The 20,472-nt window shown below is 38.5% G+C and overlaps 1 protein-coding gene across 4 annotated transcripts in view; it reads right to left on the bottom strand.

Moving 5' to 3' along the window:
• Positions 1–3,900: 3,900 nt before the first annotated feature.
• Positions 3,901–20,472, bottom strand: part of PKP4 (plakophilin 4) — a 94,492-nt gene continuing 77,920 nt past the window's right edge. For all 4 annotated transcript variants that reach the window (XM_062578129.1, XM_062578130.1, XM_062578127.1 and 1 more), the window contains 11 exons: positions 17,671–17,854; positions 16,191–16,308; positions 15,503–15,694; positions 15,185–15,358; positions 14,095–14,245; positions 11,845–12,040; positions 9,921–10,005; positions 9,700–9,817; positions 6,867–6,998; positions 5,482–5,555; positions 3,901–4,878 (listed from right to left, as the gene is read on the bottom strand). In XM_062578129.1, the coding sequence (XP_062434113.1) occupies positions 4,633–4,878; positions 5,482–5,555; positions 6,867–6,998; positions 9,700–9,817; positions 9,921–10,005; positions 11,845–12,040; positions 14,095–14,245; positions 15,185–15,358; positions 15,503–15,694; positions 16,191–16,308; positions 17,671–17,854 (1,670 nt within the window). In that variant the 3' untranslated portion in view covers positions 3,901–4,632. The remainder of the gene's footprint in view (positions 4,879–5,481; positions 5,556–6,866; positions 6,999–9,699; positions 9,818–9,920; positions 10,006–11,844; positions 12,041–14,094; positions 14,246–15,184; positions 15,359–15,502; positions 15,695–16,190; positions 16,309–17,670; positions 17,855–20,472) is intronic.

Here is a 20,472-nt window from a genome sequence, read left to right on the forward strand (position 1 = left end):
GGTGTTTCATCTATGTAATCTTAGCATAGTTGAACAGTGGGTTAGGTTTAGCTCAGCTGGTGCTAATAATGCCAAGGTCCTGGGTTCAGTTCCTGTATGGGCCACTCGTCTGAGGGTTGGACTAGATGATCTCCAGAGGTCCCTTCCAACCTTACCAAGTCTATGATTTTATGATTCTGTGAAGTAAACACTCCGTTGAATTAGTATTACATGCTATGACACAGTATGACTTAACTTCATATTTTTAAGTCCATAAACAATTTTGTTGCGCTTTCCATTTTCATTTCATAGGTGGCATAATAATTTCTCCCCCTTAAATATTTTTTAGACCACTGTACTATCAAACTGGTGGAAGTCTGAGATTCCTAATGCCACTGCTGTTGCACTGGTGTTCAGCTTGACCGTAGCCCACAAGGCACCCGTGTCTGGAAGCCAGGCAGGGCAGTCGCGCTGTGTGGTAGTTATGCTGAAGTTTTAGTTTGTCTGTAGTGATTTTCTTGTTGATTGAAGACTAGCAAATCTACAGAAACAGACCTTGCTAGCTGCTCATCGTTGTTAGGAAGGAGCCGTGGTGCACGATGGTATTAAACAGCTTTAACAAACGTCAGGAAGATTGGGCCAGTTCCGAGGGCTGACGCAGTGAAAGTGATGCAACCAGAAGTGAATCCGTGTCCCGTCATATCCTCTCCTTCTCTCCTTTCCCCCCCCCCTTTTTTTTTGGTAATGAAAACTTTACAAGCTTTACATTTCTTGTGCAACATTTGTGAGTTGGGAAATACACTCCTCTTGCAGATACCTTAGACTGCATTTGGTGAAGAGGGGCTTTTGCTGACTCTGACTAGCTTTACCTGTTACTAACTTGACACAGCACCTTTATTTCACAGTGTATGGATGATGTATGGCCTATAGGCCTTTCTGTCTAGCCTTACCTAGCAGCTATTTCATGGTTGGCTGTATTCTCAAAATCACAAAGGTAAAAGACTTTGAAGACTTTGTTTCCATCTAAGCCCTTTACTGACTGTTGTTGGCAGCTGTCCTAATTTATCCAGGGCCACAGAAGGCCATGAAGAAAACTTTTTTTTTATTGGGGGGGGCATTAATGCTCACATCTTTATATTAGTCTTTTACAATAATGCAAATGGAATCTAAAATGACTGGAGCCACTAGATTCCTTTGCTTCACTTAAGTTGGTGTCTGTCAGCTCTGATGGTCTGAAGAGTTCACCTTTTTTTTTTTTTTTTTTTTTTCCCAAAGCAATCACAATACCTCTTCCTAAATCTTTTTTTTTTTTTTTCCCTACTTAACACAGCTTACCTCTGTGAGGCTCACCCATGTATTTTTTTTTGTTTTGTTTTTCTTCCCCCCCCCCCCCCCATTGGTATTTTAGGGCATATTCTAGTGCATTATGCTGCAATAAGCTTAGTCACTCCATTCCTTTCCCAGTAAGATGCCAAAACATTTGTCTGCTGTTGAGCATACAGGAGAACTTTTAGAAGGCAGTGGAAGACTGCAGCACTTAAATAACTTCAGTTGTAAGAAACTGCTTCTTAGTTTGATATAGCAATTCCCCAGCTTGAGCAAAAGAGATCTTCCATTTGAGCTAGGCCCCCAGCTGAAAAACTGGGTGCTTGATAGTTAAAAGGTTAGCTACTATAGCTGGGGAAGGGTACAAGTTGACTTTAGAATTAAGACATACTCTGTAGGATAACTAACAGTAAGTAAGTCAAAGAAAATAATCATGTGAATGTTGAAATGCTGAAAAAAAAAAATCTTGTCTGTTCTCTGATACAGACTTCTTGTATGTAACTATACCAATTAGACCAAAATTTCAAGTCAGGCAGTTGAAGATTATGAACATTCTTGTACAATTTGTATTGCTTAACTTGTTCAGAATGGACACGTCTTACTCAGGCAGAAGTAAAGACCAGGAAAGAATAATCTTTCTTATGGGGGCAAGATTCTTTCAATGGCTAGTTAAATACAAATACACTTGTTCTAAGCTTTTTATGAGATAGGGTAGCATGGACACAGGTTATTTTCAGCATTTGTTTCTTACCATTCTTTGGCATTTAGCGATAACAGCTGTTTCACTGGGGTCAGTGTTGCTTTCAGTTCTTCTTCACAGGAATTTTTTTTTCGTCAAGGGACATGGACAAGTCTGCTATTGAGTCTCACTGTACATCTTGATCTATTTTAATCTGAATCTCTTTAACGCCCCGCTTTTGATAAAGTTCAATTTCTCATTTTCCTTACACGCATTTACAATATAATTGTTTGAAAGGTGGAAGCAAAGAAAGAAGTGCATTTCCCAGCACACTATTACTGTAACTTCCAAATTAGCATCACCCTCCTCTGAAGCCATCTCCTTTTTGGAAAAAAATGATTTTAATTGTCCTCACTGGAATGTTAAACTGATTGCAAAATGGTGAATATGATCTATTTTTAAAAGAATTCACCTTACCTTTATGCTCCTGACATTTTAAAATGGGTCCAAAAGCCAGCTTGCACTGTGAAAATGAACAGTGAAATGAAATTTTACCCCATCTATTTTTTTTCCCCACTTCAACCCATTCAGATTGAAACTGTATATAAAGGGAAATAACCAACAAACATACTGTACAGATCATTTTAATCAGTATAGCACCAAGACATAACAATGTGTAAAATACATAAATAAATGAGACCATTAAAAAAACAGAAGAAAATGGACATAATGAAATATATATGCTACAGCACAGATGATCCAGGTTGCGGTGCTGGCCCAGATCTTACTGCTTTTGAGCTTTATGAAACAGCCTCAGGTAAAGGTAAGAAGCAAAAAAAAAAAAAAAAAAAAAAACACTCCATCATACAGCTGTTTGCTACATTGTTACAGTGAAATGCCTTCGATGGTTTGTTTTGGAAAGCTATTAGCAGATTCAGAGAAGAAGCAAATGATAACACACAATGACCCTTTTCAGAGAAACAGTGTATGTTTTTGTTATCTGAAGCTAATTTAGTCTTTCTGGGCTGATGAACTACCAAATGAGCGTATCTGACTCAGCGAGCTCACCACCTTTAGGAAGCTACAGACATACCGCATCATCAACACTGCGCTACATTTATCTGTGTACCAGCTTACAGCTGTCTCTGAAGGCAGCTACAACTATGATGAAAGATCAGTGCAGAAATTGTTCGTATGAGAAAGAGAGTGAAATAAATAGAAACTAGATTCTGCCCTAAAAGGAAAAAATAGTCTTTTTGGGCAGGCAAGGCACCATCTGCACAATACCGGACCCTGCTGCCCTCAGGACCACGCATGTAGTCACACTGCAATCAATGGGATCGCATGGCTGTATACAAAAGTTAAGATCTAATTCATTACTTTTATTGGGCTCTTTATCCTTCATTCCTTTTCCCCTTTAGAATCAGGGGGCAGCAGCAGTCCAAGCAAAAATGGAAAAGTGAATTTGGCTTGCTGTCGAAACTTGGGAGCAAGTCTGCTCGCCTCTTCGTGTTGCAATTAACAATTGGGATTGTAAATAGAGCTAAACAAAACATTCTTCAGGGAATTGGAATGGAGACTGCAATTTCTATGAAAGCAAGATGGTCTTGCTTTTCTTTGGGGGGGAGCAAGGGAAGGAGTAGAGAAAGGGTGGAGAGACAACAGAGCAGTTTGTAAAATATCTTGGATTGCCCATATCAGAAGTAAAAATACTAGTCTAGGGCAAAAAAAGAGGAAAGTGCATAATTTCATGCTTTGGTATGCCAGCCTGAACAAATTGTAGAAAGCTGGAAAAATGGCCAAAATGGTTTTGATGTATTTAACCTGCTTATAACATACAATTTGACTTCACGTTCACTGTATTTGTTTCTGAATATCACACGCAGAAAATAAAAAGAAAATGAACAGGGAACAACTTTCCATGGATGAGATTTCCATATTTATTGTACTTCCATGTGCATAGAAAATGGCAGTGAAGTTTCTTATGAAAGAGGCAGGGAATGGGAAAGGTGTAGATATACTGGACTGGACTTTGTGCTTCAGAATTACACTATCCATTAAAAAATTCCTTTTTTTTAAATTTATAACACTTTCTTGGATTTTATTTTTTTTATGATGTTTCAAATGTGTTTTAAAATGACACACTGCATTACAAATGATGGCACTTTTAACCAATGTGGCATTTCCATATTTACACCAACAAAATAAATTTACAAGACGTAATAGCATACAATCTTGACATTTAGTAATAGCAATAAAACCAGGGCATCCATTTTATTTTTTTCTGTACAAACTATCAGAACAAGACTTTTATTCACATTAAAAAAATCAGCTTTAATTTGCTCTGACCTACACACTTTCGAAATTCATTTTACTCAATTCTCAAACCTTTCATCACATCGCCCACACCCTCACCAGACTACAGGAGCTACAAGTAATTATACCTAACATCTACACAGAGCAAAAAAACTGCATCCCTTCCAGTTTTTCTTGCACCTTCCTCATAATTTCTCATTTAAAAAAAAGAACTTCTTTGTTCCTTCTTTTATTTCACTTTCACATTTCATCATCAAAACAGCAAATGAGGCCATTCCACTTCTTCTCAAGCAAGATGAGAAATACACTGTTTATTTTTTTTTTCTTCAATGCTACACCCAGGAGTCAGGTGAACCTGGGTATTGTTCTGCTCTATAAGATCGTCTGGTGGAATAAAAGTCTACATAATTTGTGGTTGATTTCAGTCCATATTGTGTTGTGTAATCTGAAGTAGCAGGAAAGTGAACTCGATCATCAAAATATGGGTCTTCATAGCTATGTGGGGATTGCAAATATAACCTGTATGCATCATAGTTTTTTCTGTTGGTATCCTCTTGACTGTAGTACAATTGCTGATGCTGATACAAAAATGGAAAAAAAAAAGATTCTTAAAAAATAATTAACAGAGAAAAGACTTGTTTCTCAAACTTACTTTTTTTGGAAAGGTGGTGTATGATGTGTGCAAATACAGCTGCACCAGTAATGTTAGTAGCATAGATTTCACCCTCCATGAAACACAACACGACATGTTTAAGTGAAACTAACAGCGGAAAGCCACCCTTAAGCCTCCCTGCATGACACCTTCTGGGTTCACGTGGAACCTAGTAACTGTCTAAAAGAAGTATTTTTAAAGCATACATAGACAGTACAGAGTCTGACTACTCACCCTCCTCCCCCCCCCCCCAAAAAAAAAATTAAGCCAGGAGATTGGTTTCAGATCCAACCATAACAAGAACACACTAAAATAAGTGTCCATAAAAATAAAATACACAGACAATAAACTAACAATTGCTAATGTCCTTCTAAGTACAGCAATCCCCAATAACAAATTAACTGTTATAGATAAATGCTATGAAAAGCTCTGATATTAAAAACTATACTCAAATTCCTTTAAATTCCGTTGAAACACTACATGCTGAATCCTTTATCAATACCCTTTCAAAATAAAATTTTAAATTTACCTGTAGTCGTCTGTTTTGTTCTCTTGCTGGTGAGGAATAGGAACTGATGTAAATTGGTGAAGGTTTGCTGGAACCTGTGAGAAAATAGTTTATGGCATCAACGTTAATATTTATTACTTTTTTTAACCATTCTTTTTGCTTTTATTTTACCCATAGAAATAATATGGCACCCAAACAGTTAAGTTTGCAGATTTTGGTATCTACTCTCTAATAATTTAGTCATACAGGTAACAAAATACCATGAATACTGGCTAAACTGCACCTTGCACATTGTTACCAGAAGGTGCTTCCCCTTCAATCTGCGTATAGAGCAATGTGGTTGAAGCTTTCTGAATACAGACTAGGAAGACAGAATCCACACAGCACTGGTAAACAAGAGCCCTGTCCTTTTCATTCTTACAATTTTACAAGAATAACTATTAACATTGGACCTGGGAAAACTCTCAAATGCTCTGAGAACCCAAAAGTGGAGTCCTAAAAGATAAACCCTAGGCAAATGGAAAGCGTTTGCCAGTATATTCAGTCATCTTTATGTAGTTACTAACTTAAAAAAAAACAAAACAGTATGCAATTGTTCTCTCAGGATGGCTCATACAGACTGCCTTATATAGTTTATCATGCAACCTTTCTTTTCAAGTCTAATGCAATATTTTAAAATGAAACAGAATATATACAGAAACAAAACATACACAAAATATATAGAAATATATCTTAAAGATATCAGTTAACTGCTGCAGAATAAAAATAACATCTGATTAAAAAAAAAAAAGCTTTATAAACAAGGCATCATGTGTTTTCTTGAAACACAGTGTTTTAACATACCAACAGTATGGACTGTTAAGTACCTATTAACCTTATATCATGGTTAGTAAACAGTAGCATGAACTTTGTATCTAAAAACAACAATATAAAAAAATTCTTTCAGCAACAGTTTTTTTTTTTCTTTCAAATATTCTTTCAAATAGCCTTTACAACAAGGAATTTGTTTCTCCTTGTTCACTGCCATCTCATGACTTATGTTGAATAGTATGGAAGAAAGGTGCAATCAAGTGTGAAGTCTTGGTATGTTTTTTGTAGTATTTATGAATAGGACTATAATAAAATGTTTTTCTCTAACTGTGTTAAATAAGATTAAATTTTCCAAGTACCTCTTATTTCCTAATATGCATACAAATCTCTTCTTATTCTGGTAATGTGTGCAATTTTAAAGAAGGTAGCGCAATGAAGACAGATGAATATCCTGCTGTGTTCCAAGTGCAGTGACTATTGTTGTTGAAAAACAACATTAAGCAACAGTAACAAGCCTGCTAATGCAACTGTCTGTATTGTGATTGTATAAACTCCTTCTATGAGAAATATTGACGTATTTCTAATAGGTATCTTACCAGTATATATGTCTTTATGTGTAATGACATCACCTTGGTTATTGTAATACTGCGTAGAAGGTTGTGTTCTATCGTATTCCAAGCGGGGCTCCCTAATTCCTAATAAAGCCGGGGATGAGGATGTGCTGCCAACTGATGAAAAAAGAAAGATAGATAATCAGTGTAGGCAATAAAAGCCTATAAAAATTTTTCAAACCTGATCTCCTCTTGCTTCTCCCCTCTCCTATCTCCAAGGATTAGCAAATGATGGAGATGGATGGACTCACGCAATGGACTAAGCTAGTACCTAATTCTACCGGGATGAAGAACCCAAGTGACAAAAGCTATAAGCAATGAATCATCAAATTATCATTTTATATTTTTATGGCAAGTCACTGGAACACAATGCTTACAACTGAAATGAGACCCTATCCCTCTGAGTTTGTATATGACATCCTGAAAAGTTTCTTTAGCATAGCACATTCAAATTGGAATGTAAACATTCACTTGTTTGCAATTAGAAGATAATGCTCCTGCTAGCTTTTATGATTTTATGCAAGTTATCCTTAAATACAGTCTTTAAGTCCATCACATCAGCTGAGACATCAGAAAACTTTGCAGTTGATCTGGCTGAAATGATCCATGTACACACACGTGTTATTGTTCTTTGATTAGCACGCAGAAGCGAACCTTGTGCTCCAGTGGGCTGGTAACCACTGTACGATCATAACAATGGATTAACAATGGATTGCTTATTTGTTATCCTTACGGTGAATTTAAAAATCTCTATTTTAGTTGCAACAAGTTTGTTCTGGTAAATCTTTTCTCTTTCACAGAGAACTCAACTGTTCTGTTAGCTTACACAAGCTCTACTTAACACAGGAGGAAAAATAATTTCTAAAAATTTTGCTTCAGTTGTTAATCAATGATATCATCTTCCAGTAGCTGGGCTCATTATGTTGTATACCACAATTTGGTGTTACTATGGACAGTTAATTATTGGTAGTATCCTAGCACAATGATGGTTATAAAAAGCTAAATTGTATAGTGTGTGTGCTAATAATGATCTGTCTGTAATCAAACGACTAACAAAGAAGAGCTATTATAGGCCAAGTGTAACTCTTCTACCACTCATCTCCTGTGCATAGTGTTATCTGCAAGGTTGCTGCCACAGCACTCTGAGGACACGTTCTTTGCACGAAACTTCTACTTTACTAGTTTAAGCTTGGTCATGTTCTAGAACAGAAAAGCAGGCACTTATTGTTAGGATCTTTAAAGCAGCCCCTGAATGTTATGTTAGAGCTCCTTACCTTACTTCTTATTTGTCATCCACAGAAATAAAGCAATACAGTTCTACTAGCATATCTTGGGAGAGAAAACTCTGAGGTAAGAATTTGACAGCAGGTATGGAATATCCTTTTATAGGCTGGCAGAGTCTGGTCAGTTCCCTGAGCTGAAGCCCTATTTACTGGAATGTTGTTGGTTATTTTTAGAAGATTTTTTAGGTCTGGCTGTAGATATAGAGCTTAAGCAGTCCAAGATTTCAAGGTATAGTTGTGATGATAGTATGCGCAACTTGGCACGAAGTGTAAAAGTAAAAGCTATTTTCAGTATCGTGGTATTTGAATGACAAAGGTATATTTGGTCAGGAAAATTTCTCAGAATCCCAAAAGACTGAATTTTCACCCAAAAGGTGAAAACTGAAAATGGAACACAGTAAGACCAGAATAACAGTCATAAAAATTTGGTAAATGCAGTCTGCTATCATATGGCACTAGACAAAAACCCCCGCACTTTTGTACTCTGGTTGAGAGGAACTGAGAGCACGAGAGGTGTGCTTTCTTCAACATCTTAGACGCTACCTGTATACTGCTAATAGGAAAATGCATCCCTGTCTCAGTCCCTGTTTATTATCCCTGTCACAAAAGACTGCATGAGGGTTCCTAGTTCTTTTTGTGTGACAAAATAAGTAATAAAACAACAATATCGTAAGAACTGGCCACTTATTTCAGCAGTTAAAGTAAATATATATATATTTCTGAGTAATTAGAGAGACTTCTTCACATAAAAACACAGGAGTAAATTGGATAAATCTAGTGCTAAACAAAGAATTTAGCCAGTCTTCTCCTGAGGATCTCAGTCCTAGCACTGGAGATGTTATAGGAACAAAGGGGAGGTTTTGTTTAAATTTCAATAAATGAGTCGGTAAGATCTGTGTATTTGGCTTATTTGCCTAATTTGGCATTATATTACCAGGAATGAAAATAGGTTTGTCCCTATTGGTGTGTTGCTCTCTATGCGATCAAGGTGCTATGAGGCTGCATCTGCAATACCAAGTCGTGCTCCACAGGAGAGGCTTTGTAGTGGGAGACCGCTGGTGGCAGAGACCTGATGTCCACACTACGCATTCTGAGGATTTTACTTCAGAGTAGGTCTTATCTGGTCCCACAGACTGACTGTCCGTTAGCAGTTGAGTATCAGAGCAGTTATTAGCGCTCCGGAAGCACAACATCTGATTTAGTTTCATGCAAAGGGGATACAAATCACACATTCTGAGACTATTTGTAGTTTGATTTGCACTGAGGAAAAGTGCTTCTTATCCAAAGTAAATGCTAATATCGAGACACCCACAAATCCTGTGGGATTTGAAGCCTGCCAACAATATCAGTTAAAGTAATACACTGTGAACAAAGCACTTGAGTAGTCTTGCTCATATATTTAAATACAAGGGGGAGAGAGCATGTTTTAGTCAGAGTAACAAGTAAACTGAAATGATCAGCGTTCAAAAAGAGGGATCCCAGGTACCCCAAGGGATGAAGCTCTTCAGTAAATCTTTTTACAGGCCTTGACTGACCTGACTGTATGACAGGTGACATCTGTTGGTTTGTTGTCGGTAAAGAAGGATGTGATTTGAATCTGTCCCGCTCTAGTGTTGACACTGGTGTAATAAAATGACTCTGATTCCATCCATCCTGTGGAGTGACAAGAAGAAGAGAACATTAAAATAAATCGCTTTTCATTAAATTAAGAGTTTTGTGCAACTTCTTTCATGTGGATGCTAATTCTGAAATTTACCTTTTTATAAATGCTACGGAGGTCTCGGTATTGCCACAATGTATTCAGTACCTGGGCGGCTGCCTTGACCACTTTCAGTGAAGATCTAAGGAAACAATATTACAGTAATACAAAGTATTCACCCCAAATAAAAATAAATAAAGAAAGAAAGAAAGAAGCAGCAGCTAAAAAGCTTCCTGAGCTACATAGTATCATAAACCTTGGAGCTGTGAAGTGAGCCAAGTCATAGTCTCCGGGTCTCAGCAAATGCATGCCTGCACTGCAACAGTGTGATTACAGCTGAGTCAGCAGCCTTAAGAAAAAGGCTGGTGTATGGACATGGTTAGGCATGACAATCTTTGCCCTCTCTGGCCTAGAAATCCTCTCTTCAGGTCAATTACAGACAGAAATTATAAGATAGCTATTGAAGCCGTCTGCAAGAATTAAAAATCTTGAACATTTTATTTAGCACATTTCATGAGAACTGCCATTACATACTTGCTTCACACTGGGTTTGTCTTTAACAAAACATCTATCCATTCCCAAGAGCAAAGCTGGGAAAAGAAGACTGCTCTATCTGTTATTATAAACAATATCACGTCACCTTTTTAAAGAGAAACAGTAGAAAACTTAGTAGTGGTACTGAAGGAGTGATTTGAAATTAAATGCCAGCATGGCATCTGTGGTAAATACGCCTTTTTCTGTCAGTGTGAAGATTCATCCAAATTCACCGTTTGAAATAAAAGACTGAAAAAAAATTCAGGTTGCAGTGTTGCAACCAATACAACGATATTTTGGTAAGATTTTAAATTTGCTTAGGGTACCCAATCCCCTCAAATTTCTCCATGTAGATGCACCTGTACACTGTATTTCAGCATCCAGGGAGAGACAAAGTCACGTAAGGGATCACTGTATTCAAGCCACATAAATCCTGCACATTCCAAATATAATCCATAATCTTAGATTTTGTTAAAGACGCGGCACATTTAATTCACACTGATCAACTTTTGTCATTGGAAATCTGTGTTTTCTCCCTTACCATCTTGTTGGAGACTGCAACAGTACCCCAGGCTGATAAGGTATCAGCTTCCTGCTATCCACAGAAAGGAGAACCAGGATTCCCCGGTTACAGAACAGTCCTGCAATTTGAGTCCTGTCAGATATGCTGGGGAGCTGGGGGCAGAGAGCTGTTGAGAGCCTGACAGGGTCTGTAGGGCTTTTCAGTCGTGACTTGGTTCCTGCAAGACTCAAGAGCCCTTAGGCGTTCCAGCTGCTTGATGCTCAGCTCTCCAGCTGTGGAAAGCCTTAGCAGCACCGCGTAGGCACTGCGCCAGATCAAGCCCCGTGCTGAACCCAGCTACCTCCAACGCGCCAGGCCGTATGGCACAGGCACACCTGGATGACTCTGCAGAGAGTCACGCTGCAGTCAGCGCTTGTTTTGCAAACCTATTCCAGAAAATCCCACTGGATAGACAAACTGCTCACAACCTACCAATTGGACAAGCCTGTTTTCATTAATAGCTGTTGCAATACATCCCTACAAAGGCGCTAACGTATTTTGACCTTAAAAAGCTCTAAATACTATTAATGTTATAGGTGTTCAGTTGAGAGGACAGGGTTTTTTATACCATTTTACACGATATCAATATTGCGTATCATTTTACATGATTTTATATTATTTTATGATTTATCATTTAATAGATTCTATTAACATGATTATTGTATGCAACTGTAAAAGCCTCCATAAGCTTTAGATAACACATTGTAAGAGAATGGCAGATAACAACTGCTTCTTGTGCCCCAGTAGGCTTCAGTAGCTACTCATCAACAGATGAGGACTACAAAAATAGATTCTTTTTCTACTCCGAAAGCCATTTCCCACATTCTTAAACATCTGAAATGTAATAGATAAACACTTCAGTTAAGAGGTTTGTTGCCCACTTGCCTGTCACCTCTTCCTTTTGTTATGTTCACCAGTTTTTCTATTCCTCCAGTATCAGCGAGGGCTTTGGCATTTTCCATGTTTTTGCTAGTGACCTCATGCAAAGCGCAGCAGATTGCTGCTACAGTCTCATCAGACAATATGCTTGGACCGTTGCCTCCAGGAAGTCGGTTCACCAGATCTCGCATAGCGTATTTACCTTTAAAAAACCATCAACAGAACCAAGTAAGAAAATACATTTTAGTATTTAATATGTGTAATTCTAGTACTCATCACAAAATTGTATCTGAAAGCAATAAAAACGAACATAGGATCAAAAAAAAAAAAAAAAAAGGAAAACTTCCAAGAATCACATTTCACACAGAGGCAGGAGAGACTAGACATCAATTTTTCAAATAAATTATTTTTCTTCTGGCTTAAAAATGTGAAGAAATAAGTTGTATTTGTGTATTACAGCAGGATCATTTGGAAATGGGAATTATTTGGAGGAAGCAGAATTGTTCAAGGAAAAATACTACATTATTCCTTATGACTAAAGAGGTGGTGTACGTTCCTAGGGTATTTATGGGAGGGTTAAAAATATCCTTAAAGTAGTTTGTTTTTCTTCCAGACATTCTGTTTACCTTAATTGTCACCTACAAGAGATCAGATCTCATTTCTGTCAGATTTCAGTTACTGACGGATGCACAGGAATAATCACAAAGAAAACAAAGGAAATTAACTAAAGCCAGAGTAAATATTTTTCTTATGTTTCGGCTGTGTTGATAATGCAATGATTATTAATTGATTTTATTGAAGATGTTTGTATGAAACTGAATAATGAACAAGCTTCATGCAAAGCTGTTACCTATCTATTTGCATTATATGCTCACGGAAATCCTTGGCAAACAAAAGGAACTCCTTTCTATACCTACTGGAAAACAATCGCACATACTTCAAATACAGTAGTGCTCTGTCCTTGCTCGTCTTTTAGCAAGATCACCAACAGATGTTTGCACATACCAATTTTTAGTGTTACTTATTAGACTCACTGATCTCTACTCTGAAATAACTTCATTTTCTTCAGAGTTTAGACCACCTAAACTCATTATCCCTATCCTTACCAACTGTGGTGAAGTCACACCAAATTGGTAACTGGCATAGTAGTTTATGACTCCCTTCATATCTCAAAGTGTTTTGTACAAACGTTGATTTTGCAGTCTATCTGGATAGCAAGTAATTCTAGGCTTTGATAGGGAGAGGGAAGGTGGAGGTGCATTCCTGAACTCAAAATGTCTGCCAGAAAGGAAAAAAAGTCCTGAAAAGAAAATGTCACTTGGGTATTACCTGTATGGAGCAGGTGTTATAGAACATAACATTTAAAATAATTCCTTGTTGACAGAACACATACTTTGCAGGAAAGTATGCTCTGAGAAGCTTCAGAAATAAATAACGAAACTCTTTTCAGCTGTATTTGTTTTTCAGAATAACTATATTCTTATCTGCACAAATAGTTCTTACACATTTATCACATTAGTTTAAAACAGAAAACACTTCTATAACAGAAATCAAACTTCTCTATGCCATGACATATGCTAGTACATTTAGGCTACATCAGTCTTAAGCTGAGGGTGAGGCATGTTCAGCACTCGTTATAACAGATTATTCCTGACCAAGGAAGGACAAATGTTTACGTATTTTTTGGGACAAATGCTAGATGAGAAAGGCACAGATGTGTGCTTCTAAGTATTAAATATTAAAATATATGAAAGGGAATCAGTAAGTTTTTCTAGCAAGCACCCTTGTTGATTATTTAATTCAGCAAAGGCACATATATACTGCCCTACACCTGTTCTTTGGTGGAATTACTTTACTATGAAGGGTTTCTTCCCTCTCCCTACCGAGTACTGTTAAATAAAATATTTACTGGAACCTGGAAACCCTCTAAGAAGGTTACCGTTTAGCTCCAAGGAAGTGGAGTTGTTTTCTATGATATTTTGTATTGATGGTTTCCTGTCTGGTTAAGTTTAGCTGACATGACTTCAATCTGCTGCAAAGAGACTTCTACTCAAGATGGCTAAAGGCAAACCAAAAATACAACATTACTCTGAAAAACTACTGCTGTCAAAAAGATTAATTTCTGTGACACAAGTGACATGGAATAGTAAAATCATTTATGCTATTTCTATTGGTAGAATCTCATCCTAGTATTTTTTCAATATAAGGTCTGACACGTTGGTAACCTTGCCAGCTTCAGTACGGTTCCGTACTCACCAATAAGCTCCTTGTTACGAACGTCTAATGCCATATTCCTTAAGGCAGTGGCCACGGAAGAAACAACTCTGTCGTTATCCATTCTCAGCAGTTCCACGAGGATTGGCAGTCCTTTTTCTTTTCTGACAGCAGCTCGAATGTATGCTGCAAACTGTAATAAAACTACAGTTACTCACAAACCTGCTACAATATTCTAACAGATACTATCTCTCACAATATTGTAATTCTTAAGTATTTTAGGGGGGACATTTTCCAAAGGGATAAGAAGTTAAATGCAAATCTTTTCTCTTACTACAGAGGATTGGCTCTTCCCTGTTGTTAGCTCAGGATACAGAACAATAGTTTAAAAAGATGAGCTAATAGACAAAATATCTTAACAGATGACATAATTTACTAAAGCAGGAATAGTATTCTAAGCAAAAAGACTAATTTTAAAATAGTCATAAAATGAAAAGTCTCAGCTGTGTTTCTACAGCAAAGGAAGCAATTAACTTTTTTTTTAAATCTCTGACAAATACTTTAATTAGTAAGGAGTTCTCATATGGTGCTTTTGCAACATACTGTATGCAAGGGCTAAAAGCAAGAATATATGAAAATAAATTATAAAATAATGAAACAAATAGAAACAATCTATTTATGCCAATAAGTGGTTAGTTAGTATATTAAGCAACACAGTCTTCATTCTTGTGGAGTGTTAACATTGCATATTATATATTTGTATTTGGACTGGCCTTACTTTGGCAGTACCTTCCCACTAAAATTCACAGCTAGATTTTTTTTAAACTCTAATGTGCTTTCACTGTTTGTTTAAAATAAACTGTACTGATGTCAAAGCCAGTTTCCAGACTGCTCTTCTTGCCTACCATCTTTGGTTTTGATTCACACTGCGGAAGTAACATTTCTGCAATGTATAAGCAGTAATGATACATGCTGGAGAGAAATGCTGTTATGCAGACTAGAAAATTATTACATGTTCCCTCCTAAACTCATTCCAGTATCCTTTTGAAAGCAAACAGCTGAGGTGCAACTACAGGAGGAATAATAGGAATTCAGACACCCTGAGAATTATGAAGTGGTTGTTAAACATCACCTTCCAGTTGCCAGCAGAAAGATTCTGGAGGGATCCCGCGGAGCCCTCTAGAGTAGCTGGATTGGAGCTTTCTGCGAGAAGCGTTAGGTATGGTTTTACCACAGATGGGTGCCATAGCATTTCCACCCCTTTAGGAGATTTGGAGAATCCTGGTATAGGGCCAACTCCATCCCACTGAGAAATGAACAGGCATTTTTGAGTACATTAAACCTCTATATTTTTATTCAAAATATGACAATTTTTGTCCAAGCCCCACCCCTTTTTTTTAATCATTGGCTACACAACAGTTGATACATTTGTACAAAGAAAAAGGCAAACCTGATCCTCCTGTGATGCTTTTTTTTTCTTCTTTTTCTTTTTCCCCCAGCAACTTGGCTCTGAATCTTTGCTAGGTGATTCTTTTCCTAACAAGTCATCCAATTCATTAATGCCCAGCAGACGTGCCTGAGGTACCTCCAGTTCTAAACGATACGAAAGGTTTCTCAAGGTACACACACAGTTTTCCACTGTCTGAAACCAAAGCATAAAGTTGTCATGTAATTAGTCACCTTCTCACATAGCGATACAGCAAAAATCAAACAAATTAAGCAAAGATGAAAAGGCATCTGGATGAAAAGGCATCAAATTCTAATTCTGAGCCTCAGGCATCACTACTTCTGTTTATTCGGGAAAACTGGAATGTCTCTGCTAATATCCCCAGTTATTAAAATATTGGTAAAAGTCATCTCTGCTGTAGTGACTTGTTTTTTGATATTTTGAAAACAAAAAGCACTAGTGCTTATTATTTTATCAAGGAATGAATACTTCAACATTGTCAAAAATATAAAGCGCAGAACTAGTTAATTTGTGTTATGCAACTGAATTTGACTGTGCATGAATAACTTCAGGTTGGGAAAGACTAGTCAAGCTAAGCACATCACAGTGCTAAATTACACTATACAAACCTCAAAAGATCGTATCAGACATATAGTTTGGTACTAAAAATCACGTAAGAGTATGCACGCACCTTGCTGTCATAATCTGACGTGTTCACACATGTATGGATCACATATAGCAGCGAATCAACCAGCCCTTCGCAGGACCTCATTTGTTTTCGGGCTTCTTCACCTGCAGAGCTTAGATTCCTAAAGGGTTGAAAAGAGCAGAATGGACATATATGTATATCTGTGAATGCACTATGTACCACATTTTATTGAGTAGTTTGCAGAAGTCTTTTATACTTGGTACTTGACTTTGGAAAGTTAAAAGTAAACATACCATTTGGTGCAACAACCTCCTCCCATCCCCATATACTCTTCATAAAAGATAAACATAATTTAAACTAATTTTAAGATAGAAGTGATTCATTGATAAAACCAACCATAAGCAAAAATCTCTTTCCCACCAACTTTCCATTCTAAGCCTTCTCAGCTGTCTTAACACAACTCTCGGGTTTGTGTCCACTGCAGAACAGATCACTAAACTTGTCTGAGTTAAAAATATCCTTTGCTGCCTCTTTTAAAACCCAGGTAAGCTCAGTGATCTGTTCTACGGTGCAGTCTGGCTGACACTTGTCAGACTGATACTTAGACAGATGCATAAATATATAAATGAGGATGCTGGGAAAGGAAAAGGCTGCAGCATGCGTAAGAATACGCAGCAAAGGATGCAAACGAGCATCTGCCTCCAAGGCCGCCAGAGCCGCTGCCAGACGGGGATCGGGTGCCTGTTAGGAGGGCACCGCGGCCGAGAAGAGCTGCGACCCCCGTGCAGGGCTGCTCGCTCCCCTGCGCTGCGCTAGCACGATGGTGACCGACCGCAGTGCCAAACTTGTCACCTTGAAAAATAACCCCATGACCAAAAAAGAGGAGTAGCTTATGAAAATATTCTGGAGTTTAGAAAGGTCACCAGCAAATAAAAAGCAATCCCATTTTGTATATTTAAACTCAGTGGCCTTACTCTGCTATTTAATGGAACACAACTTGAAATCCAGTGAATTAAAATGATAGCCCAACCTACAAATAAACACAAATTGTTCATATATTACTCCTTGTCCTTGAATTTTCTTTCCTGATATTGTAGTTTTGCATTTTATTGTTTTGAAGAATACTTTTTTCTACTTATTGCTGTCTGAGAAATCTGCAAAAGGAATAATCAAACATTTCTTTACTGATACGCACACATATACATACAGAGTTTTTTTTTTAATGTATACAGCAATAAAGAATCACCAAATGCACTTTTTTCTTCTAAATAACTGTCATGAGCCATACAGATCACAGCAATTAATGACATAATAGGTAACACCTCCCAGTGTCTAACTTTGTCATATTCTTCTAATATAAAAAAAAAACAGATACAAAACTTGTCTGCATGGTAGAACTAAATGGAACGTACAGAATGTAATAGCTGTCTTTTTTAAAGTTACCGATAAAAAGAATCTGTCTGATAACAGTGATAACAGTTCCTCTGTAAGAAGAAATCTTCTGTAACAAACAGTAAATTACCTCAGGCATCCAGTAGTATTGCGCAGAACTAGGGAAGTCTGAAATTTAATTTTATGATCATCGTCGAAGGAAGAACTGTTCCACCCGGAGTGGGGCACTATCACAGTGTTGGTCAGCATGGACAGAGCGTCTCTGATGATCGTCATCTTCACGGCGTCGCACGAGGACAAGTTCCAGAGAACCCCTTAGGGAAGGATTGCATTGCGGCAACATCAGCAAAGACTCAACAGGGTTTTCTACACACAGCAATCACAAGGCAGCACTAACAACTTAAGAAATACCACTTTAAACAGGAGAAAAATAAATTTATATATGCATAACCAAACAAATAATTAGTTAGTCTGCAACACAACTTTTATGTGCCAACAGCATTGACCAATAAGCAGACAGCAAACCTATCATTAAAAGATTCACTTTAGACTTGAAGTAATACTTTGTAGACTTCAGGTTACAATTTATTCAATAACATCCAGTTTGGCTGTCTCATGGGGATGTAAACTCTCTGATGAAAGAGTTGGAACGTGAAATAACAATCAGAACAAACTTAATAGATCAGCAGCTATGTGTCCTACCATACTGAGAAAGAAAATCTGCATATTAGTTAGTAAATAGTCTCTTCTCTTCTTCAAGGTAAACTAGCCCACAGAAACATGCACTGATTTGACAGGAGAATTTCCTTCCTTTCTTGCTTGAGGAACAGCTCATTCTGCTTTATCCTGGGGTGCATCAGGAAGAGTGTTGCCAGCAGGTCGAGGGAGGTGATCCTGCCGCTCTACTCAGCCCTGGTGAGGCCACTCTGGGAGCACTGCATCCAGATCTGGGCTCCCCGGTACAAGAGAGACATGGAGCTAGCAGAGAGGGTCCAGCATAGGGCTACAAAGATCATCAGAGGGCTGGGGCATCTGCTCTGTGAGGAACGGCTGCAAGAGCTGGGCCTGTTTAGCCTGGAGAAGAGAAGACTGAGAGGGGATCTTACCAAGGCCTACAAATACCTTAAGGGAGGTTGTCAAGGGGATGGGGCTGGACTCTTTTCAGTGGTGCCCAGCGACAGGACAAGAGGCAACAGGCACAAACTGAACCACAGGAAGTTCCATCTGAATATAAGGAAGAACCTCTTTACTGTGAGGGTGACAGCGCTAGAGCAGGTTGCCCTGAGAGGTTGTGGAGTCTCCTTCTCTGGAGATACCCAAAACCAGCCTGGATGCAACCCTGTCTAACATGCTCTGGGTGACCCTGCTTGAGCAGGGGTGTTGGACTAGATGATCTCCAGAGGTTCCCTTCCAACCTCAACCATTCTGTGATTCTGCTATCTGACAAGAGAGGAGAAGCCCCCATTGCACTATTGGAATCCAGATGTATGTTCCCTATAAGCGCTCAGATTTGTCTCATTTTGCAAAGCACCTTTCCATTGTCCTGAAACCTGTGCTTCAAGGTCACTACATCTCACTAATGCTAATATTTTTCTTAGATATTCCAAGACAAGAATCCCATACTGACAACTCCCTGTAACGGAAAGGAAAAAAAATGTCATTTTTTGTAGCATGACAGACAAATGCCAAATCATATTCTTTGAGGGGAAAGACAGACAGAGAGACCAACAGAGACACCGAGCATGCTGTAAACTCTAAAATCTTATCAAGTAAAACTCAGGGCTACAACTTAAATGTATGCACTTAAAAATACTGCTTATAAACCACAGGTGAAAAATGAGACAGAGCTGTATTGCATAACTCTGCACAGTCTACCCTGAATGCAGTCTCATTTAATAGTGTGCACAAGTTGCTAGCAACATGTACAAACTGCTTGTTTCCCTGCGTTTATCAGTATTACTGTAACATCTGCTAGGACCTTCAGTGTGAGCTGGTGTAGACTTATGCTACAGCAGACACTTCTGCTCCTAGAGAGGTCGCTACTGGATTTGCCAGAGTAGTTCAGCATACAACTTAACGTAAAACAAAAAGCGAAAGTCATTTACTACTAACTCAAGGTTTATTGATGCCTGCCATATGCAGCACATCCACCCTGACGGCGTGTGTGTGCGTGGCCACGCCAATGGCACTGAGGGCAGCAGCAGTGCTGCTTCCCGACCGTGCAGGGCTTGAGTGGTGCATGGTGCAACTGCTGCGCTCCTTCGCAGGGCAAACTCCCAGCGCAGAAGGGAAAGCGAAGGTGTGAACACACGTGTGGACAGGAGAAATATCTCAAAACAGGCTAGCTGTTGGTAGGTGACCTTCATCCTCTGAGTAGCTGCTCCTGTGGACATTCGCTCTGTGGGTGACAGCCAGCAGTAACCCCCTCGCTTGTGGAGGAAGCCACTACGGCAGCTGCGACTGCTCTGCTAAATGTGTCACACGCTGTACTTCAGGCCATGGTACAGTCTTCAGTGGAAATGCAGTTGCAACTTGGCAGCTAAGTCTCAAAAATAAAAACGCTCCTTACAGATGCCACTGAAGCTGCCTGTGCTCTGGGAGAACATGCCCCATCCCCAGGGGTATTTTTACTTGGCTATCTCATCTGTCCTAGCCAGCTGGCACTCTGAGATGAGACAGAGGCATCTAACAGAAGAAAAGATGAAGCCCTTTTCTGAACTCTCCTTCCTGTTCAGAACAGGGCAAGAACATCTGATTTCCAAATTGTGATAGATTCTTCAAACCTGAAAGGAAGAGGTTTGGGAATGGGAAGAAACAGATTAATATCCTGATTTATATGAGACTCAGAGGTTAAAGTTACAAAAGATTTAAAGGGAACACGAAAGATTTAAAGGGAAAGATTTAAAAAGGAACACGGAAGAAGGCAAAATTC

The sequence above is a fragment of the Rhea pennata genome, chromosome 6 (genome assembly GCF_028389875.1).
Source record: "Rhea pennata isolate bPtePen1 chromosome 6, bPtePen1.pri, whole genome shotgun sequence".
Lineage (NCBI taxonomy): Eukaryota > Metazoa > Chordata > Aves > Rheiformes > Rheidae > Rhea > Rhea pennata.